We start from the raw sequence: 21,012 nt of genomic DNA, 5'->3' as shown, positions 1-21,012 counted from the left end.
GCACTAATGAATCCTGACACTGCTCACAGATTGGACAGGTCAGTGCAATCCTCCGTGACCAGTGAATAACACAGTTCACTGGTCAGTGGACATAGAGCTATCTCATAGACCTGGCTCACAAAAGGCTTTTCTGACTTGCTAACTGTATCAATCAGCCAGCATGAACTTTTGGGTTTAGGGCAACTCTGTGATATTTCTGGCAAGTTTGGATAGTATTTATGGAACCCAGTTTAATAGCTCATCACCAGTAGATCAGCATTAATGTCGGTTAGCCTTCAACCCTAAAATGAATTAAGGGAGTCAAATTATGTGGGGTTATTTATTTATTTATAAATTAACTCCTTGATTATTACGTGACAAATCTTCCTCTCTCAAAAAATAAATAAATAAATAAATATATAAAAAAAAAAAATATATATATATATATATATATATATATATATATATATATATATATATATATATATATATATATATATATTAGTGCTGTCAAACGATTATTCGTGATTAATTGCTTCTGAAATAAAAGTTTTCGTTTACATAATATATGTGCATATTATGTGTATATACATAAATATAAACACATGCATGTATATATTTATGAAAAATATGTGGTTCATACATTAAATATATTTATATATAATATTAAATATAAGAATATAAATATATAAACATACATGTAAATAGTTTTAAAATATATACTGTACTGTATGTGTGTGTACTTATTCATACATAATACATAGAAACAGTACATACCTGTATATGGAGGCAAGAGAGGCAGTGTCTCCTCAAAAAAACTAAATGAGAAAATTATCGATATAACAGAAATAAAACAATATTACAAAATATGATATTAAAAGTTTAAAAGTCACTCGTTTTTATGAAGTAACACTGTCTAACAATGACACCTGCAGGCCACAGGTAAAGTTACAGCGGAGGCTTGCCTCCCTTCAGTCCATAGACTTACAACAGAGACCCCTTATATGTTTTCTTTTCTAAGAAAGTGGCAAGATGAAAACGTTTTATATAATGTACTTTTATTTGCAACAGTTATGCAAAAACAATAATTATAATGCATTTATGCCATTAAAACAGCAACATCTGCTGACGGACACCATGCTGCATTGTCACGGGGGACATATGTAAACTCACTTAGGGCAACAACCCATATCTAATCAACTTGTATCTGTTGAATATAGCATATATGAATGGGTGACTTGATTTACACTTGATAGGGCAGATATGTGTTTGACAGAGTGTATTCACTACATACTGGATCTTGCTTTGGGCTTGGGAGAAATTAATTAGAATGTACAATCAACGTTTTGAAGTTGAATAGATTAAAGAACAAAGCCAAGCTTGGAAAAGCGATTTGAACTCACATAGGGAAATTGTGAGGATATTTTCAGCTTGTTCTCAGGCTTGTTCCCAGATTGGTGGGCTGGCTGTCTGATCCTGCTGATGAAGAGTGTGTGTGTGTGTGTGTGTGTGTGTGTCCACATTGCTCTAGGTGTGAGCTCTGGAGCATGTCTGCACAAAGACAAAAGAACAGTCTTTGTGAAAAGGGACTGGTTTTTAAACTCTGGCCAATGTGGTTGTGTTCTTTTTGACTGCCTTTGTGTGTTTGTGTGTGTGTTTCTAACTGTGTTTATGTGTGTGTCGTGGGATACGCAGAGCCTCAGTATGACAGTCTCAGCTGCCTTCCTGAGTGCCGCATTTTAATGGATGCAGGTGCCAGTTTCACATCATAGCATCTGTCCCGAAACACAGGTACAGGTCTAGAAAGCAGTGTATCTGTTGTATAACGTAACAGAAGCTGCGTCCTGGCTTTCTGCTCTAATATCACCTCTGCTGGCTGCTAGGGTTGCATGTGTGCATCATATTTAATGAGTCCAGATTACCCGTGGGGAAAAATGCTAAGCAACAACACCATGACAAACTAAAGTTCTTTGCCGATCATGATTTTTTAATCACACTCACTCAGGCTATGAGTAAAATGAATAACTTTAAAATGCACTATTAACTGCACAAGGTTTACCATGAAATACAGATGTTTTTAAGTCTAAAAATATGAAAAATAATATTATTGTTAATGGAACAATTCATTTTGTTATCATTTACTCAGTTTATTTGTGTCGTAGAACACAAATGTAGAAATTGAGAAGAATTTTCTGCTCGAGTTTGTCCTTGCTGTTATAAAAAATGAAAATCCTTGCAGAAGTAGTAAATTAATAGTTAGATTATTTCAGTGAACCATTTATTTTTGGTACAAAAATCTTGACTGATTCGGTTCTCAAGAACTGATTGAATCAGTGAGCCGCTTGTAGCTCCAACTCTTTGTAATTTTGACTTTATTCTCAAAATATTTTCACTTTATTCTCATAATTTTTACTTAATTCTTGAAATATTACTACTTTAATCTCATAATCTTAGATGTCTATATTTTTTTTTTGTGGCACTAAAACACCGTCGTTTTAACATTATCAACATGTTTCTACATTATCAACAATTCAGTTTGAAGGTCTGTTTGTCACAAAAAGCTACACTAAAGTTTGCATTCAGAAATTGCTTTCAAAAGTCACAGCTACAAAGAAACATTAAGTAACATATGGAATAAAACATTAAATGTAATCTTTGTTTTATTACTATTTGACAATTTTTTTACAGTTAATTTTATAATATACAATAGACCTACAATAGAAAAGTAATTTTATACAGATTTTCTGCTTTTAGAAAATGTATTAAATATAATTGCATGGGAAAAAGTATGGCTCATTCTTATAAAAAAAAAAAATCATATTTTGTATGCCATGGAAGAATTAAAGTTATACAGGAACAACATGAGAGTGAGTAAATTCTGACAGAATTTAAATTTGGGGTGAGCTATAACTTCTCATTAGCCACTTTTCCACCAAAATTACCTGGACCAATTTGTCCCCCAGAACTGTTGCTGTCTGCGTTTCCATAGTCGTCTAAAGTACTGCGAAGATTAGGCAAATAGTCTGGCGACAAAGGACTGCACGTGACTGCTCCTGCCAGTACATGGGCGTTTCTTAATACCAAGTACGCAATGTTCAGACTTGCATCGTTGGTAGTTCAGACTTCGCTAGTTTGACTAGAGAGTGTGAACTTCTGGGGATGGGACGACCCAAGTCCAGTAATTTTGCAAATGGAACAGCAGCGTACTTGATAACGTCAGTCAGATCGCCTTGGCTACTGCAATTTCCCTCACTGTAATTGCAACAGGACAAAATATAATATCAAATGCCACTGCCTCTTTTTTTCGTAGGCTATTAATAAATAAATAAATGTAGTTAAGGAAATGTACATACATTACAACTTACATTACAATGAAAAAAATATGATATCAAACAGCATCTTTTCATTTTCATTTGAATAAAGTTATAATGTAAATATTATAAATAAATGTATAAAGTTATGAAATATAACTTTGTGCCAAAACTATATTACCTGGAACAAATAATATATTCATGAGACCAAAAACTGCCAGTTATACTTACCCAAAACAAGTCATATCTCATGTTTAACCACTACAGAGAAATCAGAGCCAGCAGCTAATGTCAGAAGGACTAGCCGAGGTGAGGCCGCTCTCGCAGGGAAACATGAGCACTGAGCACCCGGTGTTCACCTGGAGCTTACATCTCTAAAATCGGCCAAGCCTAGTCCGTAGTTCATGGGGAAATCACCTGCGGTGGAAACAGGCTTATTGTTCCCATAAAGCTACTGTACACCATTCAAATGAATTTAGTTAAATGTAAGTTAAGATGGATGTTTTTGGGGATGGTCTCAGTCAAAGAAAACAGCACTTCAGAGGGCAGCGCGAAGCAAGAGGGCTCCCTCAGGGATGACTACTTTATGACTGTTTGGTACTGTTGTTACGCCTCTCATCTTATTAGATTTCAAAGAGCAAGACCACACGTGCTCATAAAAGAGAGCAGAACCGTTTAGATAAATCCTTATGCTCTGCCCAGGGGACTGCCGTACAATCTAGGCTGATTAGCATATTACCCAGCATGTTCAGAGAACTCATGTTAGTGGGTGGGGAGACTGGAAAGTGAGCCATTCAAGGTGGGAGAACCCCTATGGAAGTTATTCCAGAATCCGTATAAGTATGTTAGCACATTAATCTGCTTTTAGTCCAGCTGAGCATGTACTCCAAAAGGGACAAAATAGTTTTATCAAGAGAAATAGAGATGAAATGTGAGCCATGTACTTGATCTGCCTTCAGCAATGTAGCACAGTTGTGACAACACAGCAAAGTCTTGTGCTGAGGATGGCGGCTCAGTCGCCTCAATGCTGAATTTGATTTGAAACTTGTTTATCCTCCTGGATATGTACGTCTATGCTGGATTTCGAGAAAGATTACCTCTAAAGAGTGATTTAGCTCTGAGCTCAATTTCCACGCAAAACTGGAGGGATTTAAGCATTCGTGTCTCTGCTCACTGTTAGACCATTTTGAGCTGAACAAGAAAGGAAACAGAAAAAGTTACATCAAATTATAGTTCAAGTTCAGGCTTGAAAATGTTCAGCCTGGGTGTGTTTAAAAAATTATTATATATATATGTTTTTCTGCCCTACAATGGCAGATGCACACAAATCACAAGGCATTATATTTTTGCACACAATTTGTTCTTTCTTTTTTATGTTTACATAAACAGTACATACACATGATTTAAAACATTGCTTCTCATTGAAAAAAACAATGGTAAATGCAAAGAAAAAAATTAAATTAAATTAAATTAAATTAAATTAAATTAAATTAAATTAAATTAAATTAAATTAAATTAAATTAAATTAAATTTAAAAACTGAAAAATGAAACCACTACTATATGCATATGCATATGCATATATTACTGTGATGCATTGCTGCCTCACACATATTACTTTTTTTCCCCTTAACTATGTCATAATAACAACATGTTATGTAGTTTTAACGACATCTTTTTCTCATAAAAATGAGATGTCATTAATACAGCATAATTATCTCATTAAAACAACATCTTTTTTTGTTAAAACTACATATTTTTCTCGTAATAATGACAATAATTATGTCATAAAAAAGATGTTTTCCCATTATAGATATATGGTAGGCTATGTGAGCCAGCTACGCGACTGTGCACTGCAGTCGCCACAGTTTGACATATACGAGGATCTGCAGGATGCTGAAATTATTTAAATACACAGTTTTAAATGTATTTTAATGTAATGGTTTTATTTGTAGCAGCATATTTATTAGGATTAATCTCCAATCTGTCTACAATGTAGTGCTATCCAATCACTCAGACCCATGACTCGTTTAGGCTATGATCAAATTAAAACAGTTATTTTTGAATAATTGACTCTGGGCTTAACAATTCTTTATTTGGTTTAACAACAAATCGAAATATGAAGAAAAGAAATAAAGAGATTTTCTAATAGGGAAATAACTATTATATTAGTAAAATATAGCTGCAAGCAGCGATACCGGGGCCAAGCCCTGAAGGGCTGTAGCCAGAGCAATGAGCAGGACAAAATGGCCAAAACAGAACTTACATCAGGACAACAGATCAACCTTAACCACCCTGGATTCAAACCCATGACCTCACAGTTTCAGAGCAAGCGACTTAGCAGAGTGCGCCACATTAGTTGATGCACATTTGACATGCCTCAGAAGACAGGTTAAGGTGTGAGAATGATCTCTTAAGAGCCCAGAGTAGCATTTTAGCCAGATTAGCATGCTAACCTAAAAAATGCTAGCATTGCTCAAAGTTAATCAGATAGCTCAAGAGACCCATTAGAGTGAATAGAAACGTTTTAGCATTTTAGCTAATTAGCATGCTAAGCTTATTAGCATAAATCAACTAGCACAGGTACGGTCAACTTCAGAGCTGTAGATATCGGGAACGGGAGTGAATATCAAAAATCTGTTCAGTCATTTCTGTCAGGCCGGTCTGAAGTTCATCTGATAAAATTTTGAACAAAATTGAACAAGATTTCAGGGAGGAGTAGCGAAAAAACAGTTTTTCATTCAATTCAATATGGCGGACAGACGCCATGTTGGAAAATGACAAATGAGACATCATCAGATTCTGCATAACCCACGGAATAAAATGACATAAAAATAACAAAAATCGATCAACATTTACAGAAATTATAAGGGGTTTTGCAAGAATCGTTATTTCTCTTGAACACTAGGTGGCCCTGTCTTCAAACTTCCGGAGCACGTCCGAGACATGGTGTTGATGATGCCTATACATTTTTGTGATAGTAGATCAGTAGATCAAAAGATATATCAATTTATGACAAAATTCAAAATGGCGGATGGGTGGTCCAGGTGGTCTTGAAAAAATTGACATCCACAGATTTGGAATGGTCCAAAGAATCCATAGACACCAATATCATAATTTTTTGATGAATTGTTCAGATGTTATAAGCAAAAAAGTGCATTTTTGGTATCTTAACACCCATAGGTGGCGCTATTCCCAAATTTGGAATGGACCCCCAGATCATAGTGTAGATGAAGTGTACCAAGTTTGGTTTCGATTGATCAAAGTTTGGCCGAGACACAGCATCTCAACCAATTTTAGGTCAACATCAGTAAGTTAACAGCAACATAACTTTTTTTTTCACTAGTGTTCAAAAAATTCTGTTCAGTCATTTCTGTGCGGCTCAGTCCAAAGAACATCTGAGCCAAATTTCGGAAGAATTGGACCAATTTTGAAGGAGGAGTAGTGTTTAGACTGAATACTGTACTTTTCAAAATGGCCGCTACTGTAATGGGCGGAGTGTTAAAGGGGGGGGGGGGTGAAATGCTCGTTTTTCACTCAATATCCTGTTAATCTTGAGTACCTATAAAATAGTACTGCATCCTTCATAACTCCAAAAAGTCTTTAGTTTTATTATTTTCATAAGAGAAAGATAGTCTGTACCGATTTTTCCCAGAAAAACACGACCGGCTGGAGGCGTGATGTGTGGGTGGAGCTATAGAATCACGAGCGCGAGTAGGCTTTTGCATTGAGAGCGTTTGGAAGCTGTGACATTACCGTGAGGAAAAAAACATCCAAAACAAACCATGGCTAACAGTCAGATTCAGCGTATATTTATGATCCAGAATCAGATCCAGAGGCTGAAATTGAACAAGAGCAGCATCAGCAACGACGTCTCTATGTGGTATGTACTGAAACTGTATATATTTGCTTAGTGGTTTTGGAAAATGACTAAGTTCCACTTTATGTCACTTTATGTCGAAAGTGCAGTTTGATGACAACATCGCATGTTGTTTACTTGATGTGCTTACGCGCCGATAGCTAAGTTAACAACACAGAGATATTTGAAGCAGTTTTACTCACCGCATGCGGTTCCAACACACGATTGTGACCCTTTTTCGTTGGGACTGCATTATCCTTAAGAAATAAACGATGTGCAAATCCGGCGTCAAACTGGGCCTTGTTTGTAAAACAGGCATCTTCGAAATGCAGGGAACAAACAAAAACACTTGCACAACTCCGTTGATGCTCTGTAAAAATAAACTGCATCCACTGGTCCCTTAATGCTGTTTTTTTTTTTTTTTTTTTGGTAATCTGTGCAGGGTTGTCTTGCCCTGGCAACCAAAAACACACTTCTTTTGTGACATTTCGTGACACTCTAGCTCTGATCAGTGAATGTCTGTGCTCTCAGTGCTCTGCTATACGGGAGTGCACGCTCTTCTGGCAGAAGTGCCCTTAGGACCCATATAAGGAAATTCCGCTCCATCTAACGTCACACAGAGCCATACTCGAAAAAAACTTTCCGAAACTTGTGACAAACCGGAAGGAGTATTTTTGTTCCAAAAATACTCCTTCAAACGTACAACTTAATTTTTGAAACGTTGTCCATGTTTAGCATGGGAATCCAACTCTTTAACAGTATAAAAAACTCAGTATGCATGAAATAGCATTTCCCCCCCCCCCCCCCCCCCCCCCTTTAATGTAAGGTGTGGAATGGAATCTCCATGAAGAGACAAAATAGATGTACTAAGTTTTATTTTCATAGTGGTTCAAGAGTTATTAACGTTTGAATGTTGCATTTTTGGACTGCTGGTGGCGCTATAGAGTTGGGCCTAGAGACCCCAAAGTTGGTCAGATCACTAATAATGGTCATCTCTGCAAGTGTCCCAAATTTCATCATTTTCCCATGTTTCCTTCATAGGGCTGCCATAGACTCCCACTGGACGAAAATAATAATAATAATAAAGAAAACGTACAAATACAATAGGGTCTACAGCCCTTTGGGCTTGGCCCCTAATAACTTTTATATGTATATATATATATATATATATATATATATATATATATATATATATATATATATATATATATATATATATATATATATATATATAGAAATAACTATATTATTATTATACCGGAAAACATATCGTTTTTTGACATAATATGTTGTTATTTTGAGAAAATATTTAATTTTAACTAAAAAATATGTTGTCAAAACTACATAACATCTTGTTAAAACAACATAATTTAGTGGAAAAAAATAATTTGTATGTGGCAGCAATGCGTCACTGTTATATATATGTTATATATATATACACACACTAGCATTTTGGTACTGTTTTTGGTCACCACTTGATGTCTAATGTAAAATCTGGGCAAATTTAAGATTTCTTTTAATTTATATTTTCAGGTGCATAATTTCCTTTTTTGTATAAATAAACAAACAGAGCACAAAAAAATTAGCACACTACACTTTTATATAAACGATAACAAAATGTGACACACAGATACACATTCTTAACTTTTGACATTTCTCTATCAGTGACATTTCTTTAATACACAAAGGACTTACTAGGGGATATGCAGTGCAGCACTGTGTTCAAAGCAGGCAGCAAATCACACTTTTGTGATTACAGTGCTGCATTGCGAGAGATATCTGAATAAAAAGATAACATGTCCATGAAAATGATGAGCAGCAATAAATAATGCCACCTGGTACACATGAACAGAGCAGTGTTAATGCAAGCACTGATCTTTTTTCTCATCTGTGATTGTGCGTTCCTGCCAGCGTTCGTTTATCATCGGTTTCTAGTAGAACGTTGGGTGTAATGAATCAAGGATATTCATCGTCTATGTACACTGGGCTGGATAAAGCTTACTCTCCTCACACTAATCTGGTTAAAGAAGCAGCACGTGGTTCACCCGTCTGCCTAAACCCTGGTCATGTGGTGTTTATCTGGTCATATGATGACCTCTGCATGTGAGGTTGGCTGTTTTTGCAACACTTGTGACCGTCCCATCCCATGGATATGATCTCTTCGTTAGTGTCTTGAAATAAACTGGAAAAAAAAAAGCCTTAAGCCATTTTAATTTAAACTTAATTACTCCTAGTAAGGATTGTTATATTGGTTATTGTAGCGGCAAGAGAAGTTACACAGAAACAAAATTAACAGATGGAATTTGAAAAATAGAGAACAACAGACTTTTATTAAGGAATTCTCTTTACAAATGTGAGGGATGTTTATATTACAGATGCCAGCACTTTATTTAACATCTTCTGAACTGTTCACAACAAACACCCACTTACTGTACCCCCATTGAAAGGTTTGGAAGAGCAAGCAATTTTTAATATAACTTCGATTGGATTATTCTGAAAGAGGAAACTCACTTACACCTAAGATGCTTCGAGAAGATAGACACATTTTCATTCTTGGTGAACTAACCCTTTAAATGTTCTATGTAATTTATTTTTGTTTACAAAAAGCACATTTATTCATTTTCATTTGCAAAACTTTATTTTCTTTTGCAATACTTCAAGTATTTTGCAAGTATATGTGGCACGGTTTTGACTCCATACTAAACCATTAAAACTGAATTTAACACGCAACATATTGTAAGCTATGAACAGTGTTAACTTAACATGGAAAGTTTATCAAAATAAAAATGTATAAAGCAACATCCTTTACTTTGTGGATTCCAATCAATTAAATACTGACAAAATTGATGTTAATTGTGTTAACTTTACTAGTGGATTCTTTAGACACTTTCAGACACAGAATGAATGTGTTTGGTGCTGTTGTTGTGTTCTCTGGTTAGGGGTGTATCAGCATCAGAAATTGTCATTTGCGCTATTGCTTGTGTTTCTGATGTTTTTATGAAGGGCGCTTTTACAGTATACTTTTCCATTCTGACTTATAGATTTTTTTTTTCTTGTAAAAGCACTTGAGGCTGCTTGAAGAACATAAATCACTGAATGTGTTTATTGGCGTTGTTTCTTGGCTCTTTCCTGTATAAATAGACTGTATAAATAGAAACATCATGTTTTCCATAGATGTCTCTTCTGGGGTCAGACTCTTTGAGAGTTTTTAAAGTCTCTAATGCTCACCAAGGCTGCATTTATTTAATAATAAAAATGTAATATAAGTAAATAAGTAAAGTAAGTACAAAGTACATGTGTATAAGTATAAAGTAATTAAAAAATAAAATAAAGTAAAATTTTACTATGTAAAATAGCTGTTTTGCATTTTAATATATTAAATAATTTACTTAAAATGTGAAATTAAACATTTTCATCAGACTCTTGCTTTGAATTGCCTTTTTTGTTTTTTTGATTTCCGGTACAAATTAATATATTACTGTCACTGAAAGATTTATGTTGTAAAACAATGATGAAATATTGATGTTGAAGACTTAGCTATATATATAGTTTGTATAGAATTCTGCATTTTCGGCAGCATGTGTAAACAGTCTTTGGGCATGAGAGTGAGGATCCTGTGCCAACAGGTTTCAGCTCTGCTTTACAACTTCTAAAATGAAAATGCTTTATAGGAGTGGTTTTATGAAAATTACAGATGTTCATAAACACATTTGAATCTCCCAGCTCATCCGGAGGGCTAAAGTGAAAGGATCGTGGATTTTTTTTTTTACTTCAGGCAATACAAATCATTCATAGTCTAAAGTCTTATTCAAAACAGGCCTTAGAATCAAAGTATAAAGATTATTTCATAATGCTGCATGACTTTTCATTGATTTTGTCTTACAGTGTGTCACGCTTAAATTTTTAAAAAGACTAAATCTTAAAGAGATGAAAATTCATACTCATTTACTCTTTTTCTACCACGGAACACAAAAGAAGATATTATGAAGATGTGTTTTTGACCGTACAAGGAACATCAATAAGGTTCAATATGTTTAGACCACTCTGAATTTCAAAATATCTTCTTTTGTGATGCACAGATAAAATTTTCCCTTGAACTGAAATGCTTTGTGGTAGATTAGGGTTTGCAGGGTTTAATTTTTTGAGGTGACATTTAAACACTGACAGAAGTAATGATATTGAAACAAAGCTGGAGAGAGAGTTATTTTGCATGACCTTTAGGACACTCATGAGTTTGAACAATATTGCACAAATTGTGTCAGTCTTTATTTTTATTTTATTTTTTTAACAGAGGCTTCTTTATACAGTCCAGTATAATTAGAAGTTCTTCTGACAGTTTACACAATGACAGAAAAGTCACGTTGACACAAATTGCCAACATCTGTCACTGCCCACAGCCCAACGGTTTGACAGACTGCAAAATATAGGCGAGATTTCACAGGGTTTAGTTAGTGGACCATTTCCAGACTTTAACAGTCACTGTCACTTCCCTCGACATGGCGTAAACAATTGCACCTCAAATCCTCAGGATGAGACATGGGAGGGAGCAAGATTGCTGAAAGATCTAGGTTGTGCTCCTGTACACAGAAAGTGCAATGTTTCACTGTTCCAATTTGCTGAGAACATAATATGGCAGCTTTCAGGGGTGTAGGAGCAATTATGAATATTAATAAGGTGACTGCCTCATGAATATTAATAAGATTGCATGATATCCGTCAGCTAACTGATTTGCAGAAAGGCAAGTAAAAGGATGCCAGTTCAATAAGGAAAATAAAAACAGGTGACAGAGGTTCAGCTTTCCCTTAAATCACAGATCATAATTTGATCCAAAAATCACATAGGTATAAGCATAAAAGACTATAGAATGAAAGCAGCCTGATAATGTAAACAAACAAAGTAACTTTTGAAAAAGACATGCTTTTTTCTATCTGACCCTTTGTGTATGCCTTGTTTCATGATGAATGTTAAAAGATTCACCCAGGATGGTCAGTTTAGTTTGATTTGGAAAAGACTATTTCAAATGAATACATTTTTGCACAAATAATGCCAACACATAAAGGTTGTTTTTTTCTTCTTCTTCCTCCCCAAAGCAAACAACTGTATGTACAGTAAGTGGTAATAGAATGTTGTGTTATTGTTATAGCTTCCAGCCATGAAACTCAGTAACCAGACCTTTGGGACGGCTGCACAGATTTAAGCGAACAATGAAATAGGTCTGTTCTGTATTTCTTGAACTTGTGTCCACGCTATCTTTTTGTGTCATACAGTGTGCAATCCACATATTAATGCATGTTTTGCAACCATGCATGTTTTAGTCACAATTCACCATTCAATTTGTCAGAGCTTTTTCCCACACAGGAGAGGAACAAATAGATAGGTGCAAATACTGCTGCCCGCTTTCCTAAATGTACTGTACATGGCTTGGTGTAGATGTGCATCACTATCAGGCGATTGGACGAATATAAATGTTAAATAGACAACAGGACATATGTAGTCACCACCTGCAGAAGGACCTTCCTGTTGGAGGTGACAGTGATGTTGTTGGTCAAGATGTAGGCCAGATGTTTTAGCTCCCTAAGGAAGTGGAGATTTTGTCTAATGCCTTCTTTACAGAGGAAGGTTACTAATGTTACAAGAGTCGATCTTTGTGTCTTTCCACAACATCCTGATGGAAATGTGACTGAAATCTGTGTGGGATTTTAAGTAAATACATAATATAACATAAATACATAAATAAATAAATGCATACATTTTGTAGTTATTGAGCTACTTTGGAAACTACTTTGGCAAGCTTGATAATCTGGTATAGTGAATATGTTTTAGATGACCCACCATGCTTCAAGTACAGTTTATTGCAGATGGCAGCATAAATTGCAACTACAAACACTAGTAAAAAACACATTTAAAATTTTCAATAATTATTTTTCTAGTTTTATTTTTATTTTACAATATATTGTTTATATTTTTTTGTATCTATATCTCCTTTTCCTGTAAAAATAGCATTTGTTGACTCTCACTCTCATTTTCTTTCTATACTGTCATTTTTTTTAGTTGATAAGCCAGTTTGGAAACCTTGGTATTCTAGGATGTTCTAATATGTTTTGAATGACCAAAAATTAAGTACACATAATTGTAGAAGGTGGCATAAATCGTAACTAGAATCGTAAAATTATAGTATTTTTTTATAGCCAATGATTTAGCACACTTTATTGTAGACAGTGGCATAAATCGTAACTGCAAACACTACAAATGTCTGTGATGCCAGAGTTGCCAACACAGCATTATTACTCTAGTCTGCCAGAGCATGGGGGTGTAGCGAAAGATGGAAATAGAGAATGGTTCAGAAGATCATGATCTGAATACATGGCAGCACTGATCAGTAAACAAGCATTAATGCTACGACTGTGGGCAAGTACAGTACAGTTGGGATGCAATAGAAGACCCTCGTATCGCTCTGCCTGCTGGGAGACTGTCACATGATGATCTATTGTGAACACTATGAGTGATAGACATCCCTCATTTGAAATTCAGTGCCAAGACACTTGGCATAGATGTGTCGTTGACGATTTATGGCCACCTGATGAAGTTAAGATGACTGTCCCTATAGGTGGTTGTACAGCGTTCAATCTTCCTTCTTCATGCGCTCTCTCTCTCTTTGGCATACAGACGGCATGAAATATGACAGTCATGCATGTGGAGATTGAAATAAAAGCACAGATGGGTAGCACAGGTTTTCATCAAGTGTGCTTGCTCATTTCTTGGACCAGTCATCCACCTGACTTCAAACCAATGATGTGATATATGGACTGTCTTGCTTTGTTCGAAAATCCAATGCCATGTCATTCTAAACTTTGTTTCCATTCCACAGTCCTGAACTCCTGCAGGACATCATTCTCATGCAGTGATTATCCTGCGGCCTGTGATGAAGGGGGCCCCGGAGTACATGGATATATTTTATGTTTATGAATTGTGTTTGTTGCTTCATTGCTTTCTTTGACAGAACAACTCTGTCAAAAAGTTTTTGCATTGAAATACTGCAGAAGTGGCACTTTTGTGTGAATCCAACTATATTTTGAGTCAACTCACCTTTCTTTACATAACGCTTTATAAAATACATATTGTTTCAAAGCAGCTTCACAGCAGTAATCCTTATATAACAAAATCAATTTTGCAAACTTCATCAAATAACTTTTTTTTTCTAATCACTGTTATATTGATAATCGATTTATTAACTTCCAGCAATTTTATTATATTTGAATGTATATATTTTAATTAGTTTTGTATCATGGGTTTACTTTAATCACTTGTATTTATGAATTATGTTAATATATTAATATTTTAGTGATAATTTAATTGTTTATTTCTTGAAATCAAATTTTGTCAATTTTATTGATCTATTTATTTATTTTATTTATTCAAAATTGTATTAATTTATTTTTATTTATTTTAATTTTTGATTTTTTTTAAATCAGCTTGTATTGACATTTTTTTTTTTTTTTTATTATGTTTTAGCATCTTTACCAGTTACCAGTTTATAAACACTTGTTTTTCTCCAAGGACACACTATTGCTCTCCAAACCCCAGTCTGAAAACCACTTATAAAGGGGAAGAAAAAGTCTCATATCAGTACTGAATCTAAACGCTACCTTGATATGAATGCCTGACTTAAAAGGAACTGTAATCAAATGCGTTCACCGTCAACGCGGAAATATATTGATCCTTTTTCTTAGCTTTATCTTTATTTCCTCATGGTGCTCATTATTCCTTAATTGATTCAAAGTAGATTTAATCTTGCCATTGAGTGTGGGCTTCTTATTGAAAGCATTAGTTTAAACCCACAGTAGATCGGCATCCTTTGTCTGCTCTAATTAGCTGAGCTGTGATGCATTGTTTGTTTCAAAAGGCTTTAAATGCTCCGCTTGACTTAACCTACATGGGGTGTTGTTTATTTGTGTATTCATGTCTTTTATTTTATTACAGGAGGGTAATGAGAGGCTCCAGGAGATGGTGGGCAGCTGTCCTGCTCTGGGGGGCAGCGCTGATTGCAGAGGCACGTTCTGGCAAAGAAGGATTTACCCCGAGGGCGTATCGACCTCTCGTCAGATTCCGCCACAAGGTATCGATCTTTCCGATTTCATTAGCCATCACTTTATAAGACGAGACTTCTGTGTAGCCGGTTATGATGCTAATTAGTATGGAAATCCGCATCACATTGAGCGCTTTGGTTTGATTATTGTCACTGGACAATTCATTACTTTTCATCCGCTCTTGAGCCGAATATCAGAGATGCGTGATAATATTTATATTAAAAAGTGTTGGATCTTTCGCTCTGGACATTTTCGAACTGCAGGCGAAAACTCCTGCTGCGCTGACATCATGATGAAACAGCTCAGCGTGGTTGTGTAATTGAATGTTTATTGACTGCCCGTTGCAGTGAGCTTTGTGGACACACACACTGTCAGATAGCAGCAATTGATGCGTAATGCAGCTCTAACAAGCTCCACTGCTTCTCTCTCCTCTTTTTCCTTCATAATCTCCACAAGCGAACGTTCATATTATGTAACAGATCAATTAAACTCTGGGAGGGAGGGCACTGGCTGACAAAACAGGGACCCATGGGAACACTTTCCTTTTATATCCGAATAAACTGTTGAGCAGGGGTCACAAAAATTGTCCATTTAAGACACTCGATTGCATTTTTATGTCACATTCGATTTTGTTCATACTATCGGGTAGATTTAGGTGTAGTGTAGAAGGTATGTTATTTTAAACCATCATGAAGCATTAGATTTAGTGCCATATACAGGTCCACTCAGTAAATTAGAATACCGTTGAAAAGTTCATTTATTTCATAACTCTAATTGTGAAACTTGTGTATTAAATAAATTCAATGCACACAGACTGAAGTAGTTTAAGTCTTTGGTTCTTTTAATTGTGATGATTTTGGCTCACATTTAACAAAAAACCACCAATTCGCTATCTCAACAAATTAGAATATGGTGACATGCCAATCAGCTAATCAACTCAAAACACCTGCAAAGGTTTCCCGAGCCTTCAAAATGGTCTCTCAGTCTCTGATCTGACAGTTGAACAGAAGACAATCATCGACACCATTCACAAGGAGGGTAAGCCACAAGCATTCATCACCAAGGAAGCTGGTTTTCACAGAGTGCTGTATCCAAGCATGTTTACAGAAAGATGAGTGGAAGAAAAAAGTGTGGAAGAAAAAGATGCACAACCAACCAAGAGAACCGCAGCCTCATGAGGATTGTCAAGCAAAATTGATTCAAGAATTTGAGTGAACTTCACGAGGAATGGACTGAGGCTGGGGTCAAGCTATACAGACGTGTCAAGGAATTTGTCTACAGTTGTCGTATTCCTGTCCCGAACCACAGACCATGTAAGAGGCATCTTACCTGGGCTAAGGAGAAGAAGAACTGGACTGTTGCCCAGTGGTCTAATGTCTTGTTTTTTCTGATGAGAGAAAGTTTTGTATTTTATTAGAAAACCACGGACCTAGAGTCTAGAGGAAGGGTGGAGAAGTCCATTGTTAAGTTTCCACAGTGTGTGTTGATTTGGGGTGCAATATCATCTGCCGGTGTTGGTCAATGTTTTTTTTTTTTAAACCAAAGTCACCGCACCCGTTTACCAAGAAATCTTGGAGCACTTCATGCTTCCTTCTGCTGACTAGCTTTTTCAAGATGCTGGTTTCATTTTCCAGCAGGATTTGGCACCTGCCCACACTGCCAAAAGCACCAAGCATTGGTTAAATGACCATGGTGTTGGTGTGCTTGACTGGCCAGCAAACTCACCAGACCTGAACCCCAGAGAGAATCTATGGGGTATTGTCAAGAGGAAAATGAGAAACAAGAGACCAAAAAAATGAGCTGATGAGCTGAAGGCCAGTATCAAAGAAACCTGGGCTTACATACCACCTCAGCAGTGCCACAAACTGATCACCTCCATGCCAGGCTGAATTGAGGCAGTAATTAAAGCAAAAGGAGCTCCTACCAAGTATTGAGTGCATGAACAGCAAATTAACATACTTTACAGAAGGCCAACAATTCACTAAATTTTTTTGTATTATTGTTATTGGTCTTATGAAGTATTCTAATTTGTTGAGATAGTGAATTGGTGGGTTTTTGTTAAATGTGAGCCAAAAACATCACAATTAAAAGAACAAAAGTATTGAACTTCTTCAGTGTGTGTGCAGTGAATTCATTTAATACAAGAGTTTCACAATTTGAGTTGAATTACTGAAATAAATGAATTTTCCCTGACCTTCTAATTTATTGAGATGCACATCTATAATGTGTTTCTCATAACTGCTTGCCTTTAATGAAATTGCCTTTGGAGAGCATCTTGCATTCTTTGCATCTCTTGCAATACAGCTCACAAACAGTGTTGGTTTGTTTGGATATTTTGTTTTGCTGGTATATCCAAAGGGACAAGCACTTCAATAAAAACGTTGAAACTGGCGTATTTTCCTCATGTGTTGTTACCTAGCTACAGTAAACGTCTGCCTTTAGGGAATTACTGTTGGAGGTGACGTAATTATACCATCATCCAGACCCACAGAAACAATGTGTAAAGAACCAAGCGATTCAACCAAATGTGAAAATAGCCTGAGAGGAAAAGCACATGCTGGCTTTTTGACATGTGTAAACTGTTATCATTTCAGACCATTAGTATTGTCATATTATAAAAAAAAAAAAAAAAAAAAAAAAAAAAAAATCCACTTATGCATGTGGTTTGGTGTTAATTATTAGATCATTAGAATGTGACAGATGGCTTAGGCAGATACGCAGTGTTTTATAAATGATCTCCAAACTGGTTCCTGTGATTTGTTTATTTCTTATGTGTGATTGATACTAGAGTGTTAATAGCAACATGTCAGCAAGTTAAATTTATTTGTCTTATGTGCAGTGCCATTTAGGTCTGATTTATTTACTGTGACTTTTAGAAATTATTGGGGAACTTTTTACATTAGCAAGGGGGTAGAGTTTATTTTTATTTTTAAACATTAAATGTAGGCAACTCTAAAAATAGTGAAGCTCACTCTTAATGTGACCCGGTAATACAAGTAGCAAATCACTACTACCGTTGTGGTTACAAATGTGGTTGAAGTGGACAGTTAACCTAATGACTCTGTCATTAATTATCTGAAGGTAACCTTGAACATCCCAGTTCGCTCAAGTATCAGTGTTGTTTGCTAATGCTCACAAGCCTCTCATGTAGAAATTCAATAAAGCTGGAAATTGTGAATGAAGATGCCCTTCTCTCTTTTCCCTCTGTATTAAATGCAAATGCTGTCACATACATCAGAAGGCCTCCTGTTTATATTTGAAATGTACACTGTGGTTAACAAATAGTAACCATATTTCCTGCAATAACTTCCTTATCAGTCCACATTGTATGAAAAATCCATTAAGTACAAAGCACAAACAACATCCAGTATCAGACAAGAATGCATTTAATGGCAGAAAGGCCAGAAAAAAAAAATATTTCTTATAATTATTATTATGTTTAGTGGTCATATTATATATGAATCATATATCAAGGTTCATTCTGAGTCATTCCAGAGTTTTCCAACAATGTGAATCCATAAAGATGACTGGCAACGGATGTAGCAAGCCTGCGTTTCAAATAGAGGAGGTGTGTTGGGCGAGGTTTGCAGGCTTGAGCCTGTTTTTCTGGCACGGGCACAGAGATAAGCAGTGACCCCATTAGCTTTCCCTCAACTCAGCCTGCTTCAATCATCATGAGTAATTCAGCTTATAGTACGAAGCTTTGTCCTGCTCTGCAAAAGCCAATCTCTTGTCAAAGCCAAAGGTTTAATTCACCGTAGCCCCACCCTTCCTGTACCTCCACTCAGATTACGGCCAAAATTTTGCTCTGCCACACATTTAGACCAATCAAAAAACTAGTTGCTTGAGTGACAGATGGCACACATGTAAGATAAAGCAAGAGGCCTGGGTTTCATAGCCATGATTTCATTTATGTAGTTCAGTTGCATAATTGATTCCAGGAAGATAATCTATTCACCGAGCCACGAAAGTCTTCGGAGCTGAATGAATGAGCTGTTACTCTGAACTAAATGCTCTCTCAGCTTTTGCAGGAATGTGAGTTTAAAATAACATGAATGAATAACAATGCAGAGCAATTATACTCCTTCCTTGGTATGCTATATATATATATATATATATATATATATATATATATATATATATATATATATATATATATATATATATATATATATATATATATATATATATATATATTATTTTTCAACATCTGTATAGATAGTATATATTGATAGTATTTTTTTTAATAGAAAAAAGAGAAAAATGTGGAGATAAATGTTGGTGATAGGCACCATTTTAAAGGTGCTGTGGTGAAACTGTCTCTGAGATTGGCATAGGAAGGGGAGGAGCTTGCAGCAAGTTTGTTTTAATTTTGGACAGACTGGACAAATGACTTGAAAGTCTTTGGAAAACAAAGAGAGAAAGCCGGAAATTTGATGCTTCATGGTAATCTCAATTAAAATCTCACCAATTATCCATCTTCTAGATATCCAAATCATTGTGTAATTCTATTTAAACCAAGACCAATTACTGATAGATTTACTGATTACTGATTTATTTTGCCACCATTTGTCTTTATAGACATTGTAGTTCGTGAACAATTTAAAAGCATCAAAGTATACAGTATAACTTACTACAACTTTCATTGTATGGAAAAGAGCAACTCATTATGTAAATGCTCAATTCTCATGAGTAAACGCTGACCAAGTTTTCATTTTTGGTTCAGCTATTACTTTTGAGCGTCTGGCTTAGAATTTTGTTACACTTTTTGTTTTATTTTTCATCCTGTGACACTGTTGTATTTCATCCTTAGAGGCAAAATGACAGCTAACATTAAAATTTCCCATTTGTCTCTTTAATGGTGGAATACGGCATCCTTTAACCTTTAGAAATAGACTCGTTGAGAGACTGCCGTACTCTGCCTGGTCTGAATGAATGAATCATTTAACTCAGACTGACAAATATTTCAGGGACCAACATTTTGAAAGAATATTTAGACTTTGCTATGGCAATATGGCATAGGAAGCATCTATATCATACTTTTAAAGAAAGAAAGGAGCAGATAGTTATAATTTTCTTTAGAAGATAATCAGCATCAGATGTATTTGGGGTGTGTAAGCCATCCAATATCCAGTATGTGGACGTCTTTGGCCAGGACACTATTGATTTACTGTGCTGTGAATGTATTGTAAGTTTTGTTTTTCTCTCTGTTCTTTTTCCAGCAGGACGGGATCTCAGAGAGCTTACGGATCAAAGGTATGTACAAACCCTACTTCTCTCTCATTTCCTTTCACACAAACAAATATTAATAAACAAAAAGGTCCAATCAGGGTCTTATTGGGATGTTCCATGCTAGTGTTGTGGTATTTTTAAGTATTTTCTTTAGAGGATTTTTTTGAATTGATAATATTTCATGTAAACATGAGATATTTATTAACAATGTTAACAATATATGTTTGATGAACTCAGAATGTATGAGGCATAATGAACACATACTGGCTTTTATATTTTGCAAGATTGAGGAAGAACTGCGATTTTGTTGGTATTTTGAACCAGAGATTGTATATTAATTCACTCTAAATGAAAAAAAAAATTACTATTAGACTGTTCCTTATATAAAAAATATTACTCTTATTTTAATGAAATAATCTCGAATAGGGTGCCAAATGACTGCCACTGGTGCCCTTGAACAAAAGAAATGGTGCATGGTGGCAGTATTTATATTGAATGCATGTTTATTTTTGTGGAGCAATATTGCATACTCAAGCGGGACATATC

The 21,012-nt window shown here is 35.5% G+C and overlaps 1 protein-coding gene across 2 annotated transcripts in view; it reads left to right on the top strand.

Annotated features, from left to right (window-relative positions):
- LOC127971150 (follistatin-related protein 5-like) overlaps positions 1-21,012 on the top strand; it is a 111,818-nt gene that overhangs the window by 3,966 nt on the left and 86,840 nt on the right. Inside the window, exons 2-3 of one of the 2 annotated variants that reach the window (XM_052573979.1) lie at positions 15,128-15,263; positions 20,460-20,490. In XM_052573979.1, coding sequence (XP_052429939.1) covers positions 15,128-15,263; positions 20,460-20,490 — 167 coding nt within the window. Of the gene's footprint in view, positions 1-15,127; positions 15,264-20,456; positions 20,491-21,012 lie in introns of both variants that reach the window. The other variant, XM_052573978.1, reaches the window with a different exon arrangement.

Source organism: Carassius gibelio, chromosome B14, assembly GCF_023724105.1.
Source record: "Carassius gibelio isolate Cgi1373 ecotype wild population from Czech Republic chromosome B14, carGib1.2-hapl.c, whole genome shotgun sequence".
NCBI lineage: Eukaryota > Metazoa > Chordata > Actinopteri > Cypriniformes > Cyprinidae > Carassius > Carassius gibelio.
Note: the sequence above shows the minus strand (reverse complement) of the source record. Positions and strands in the feature narration are given on the sequence as shown.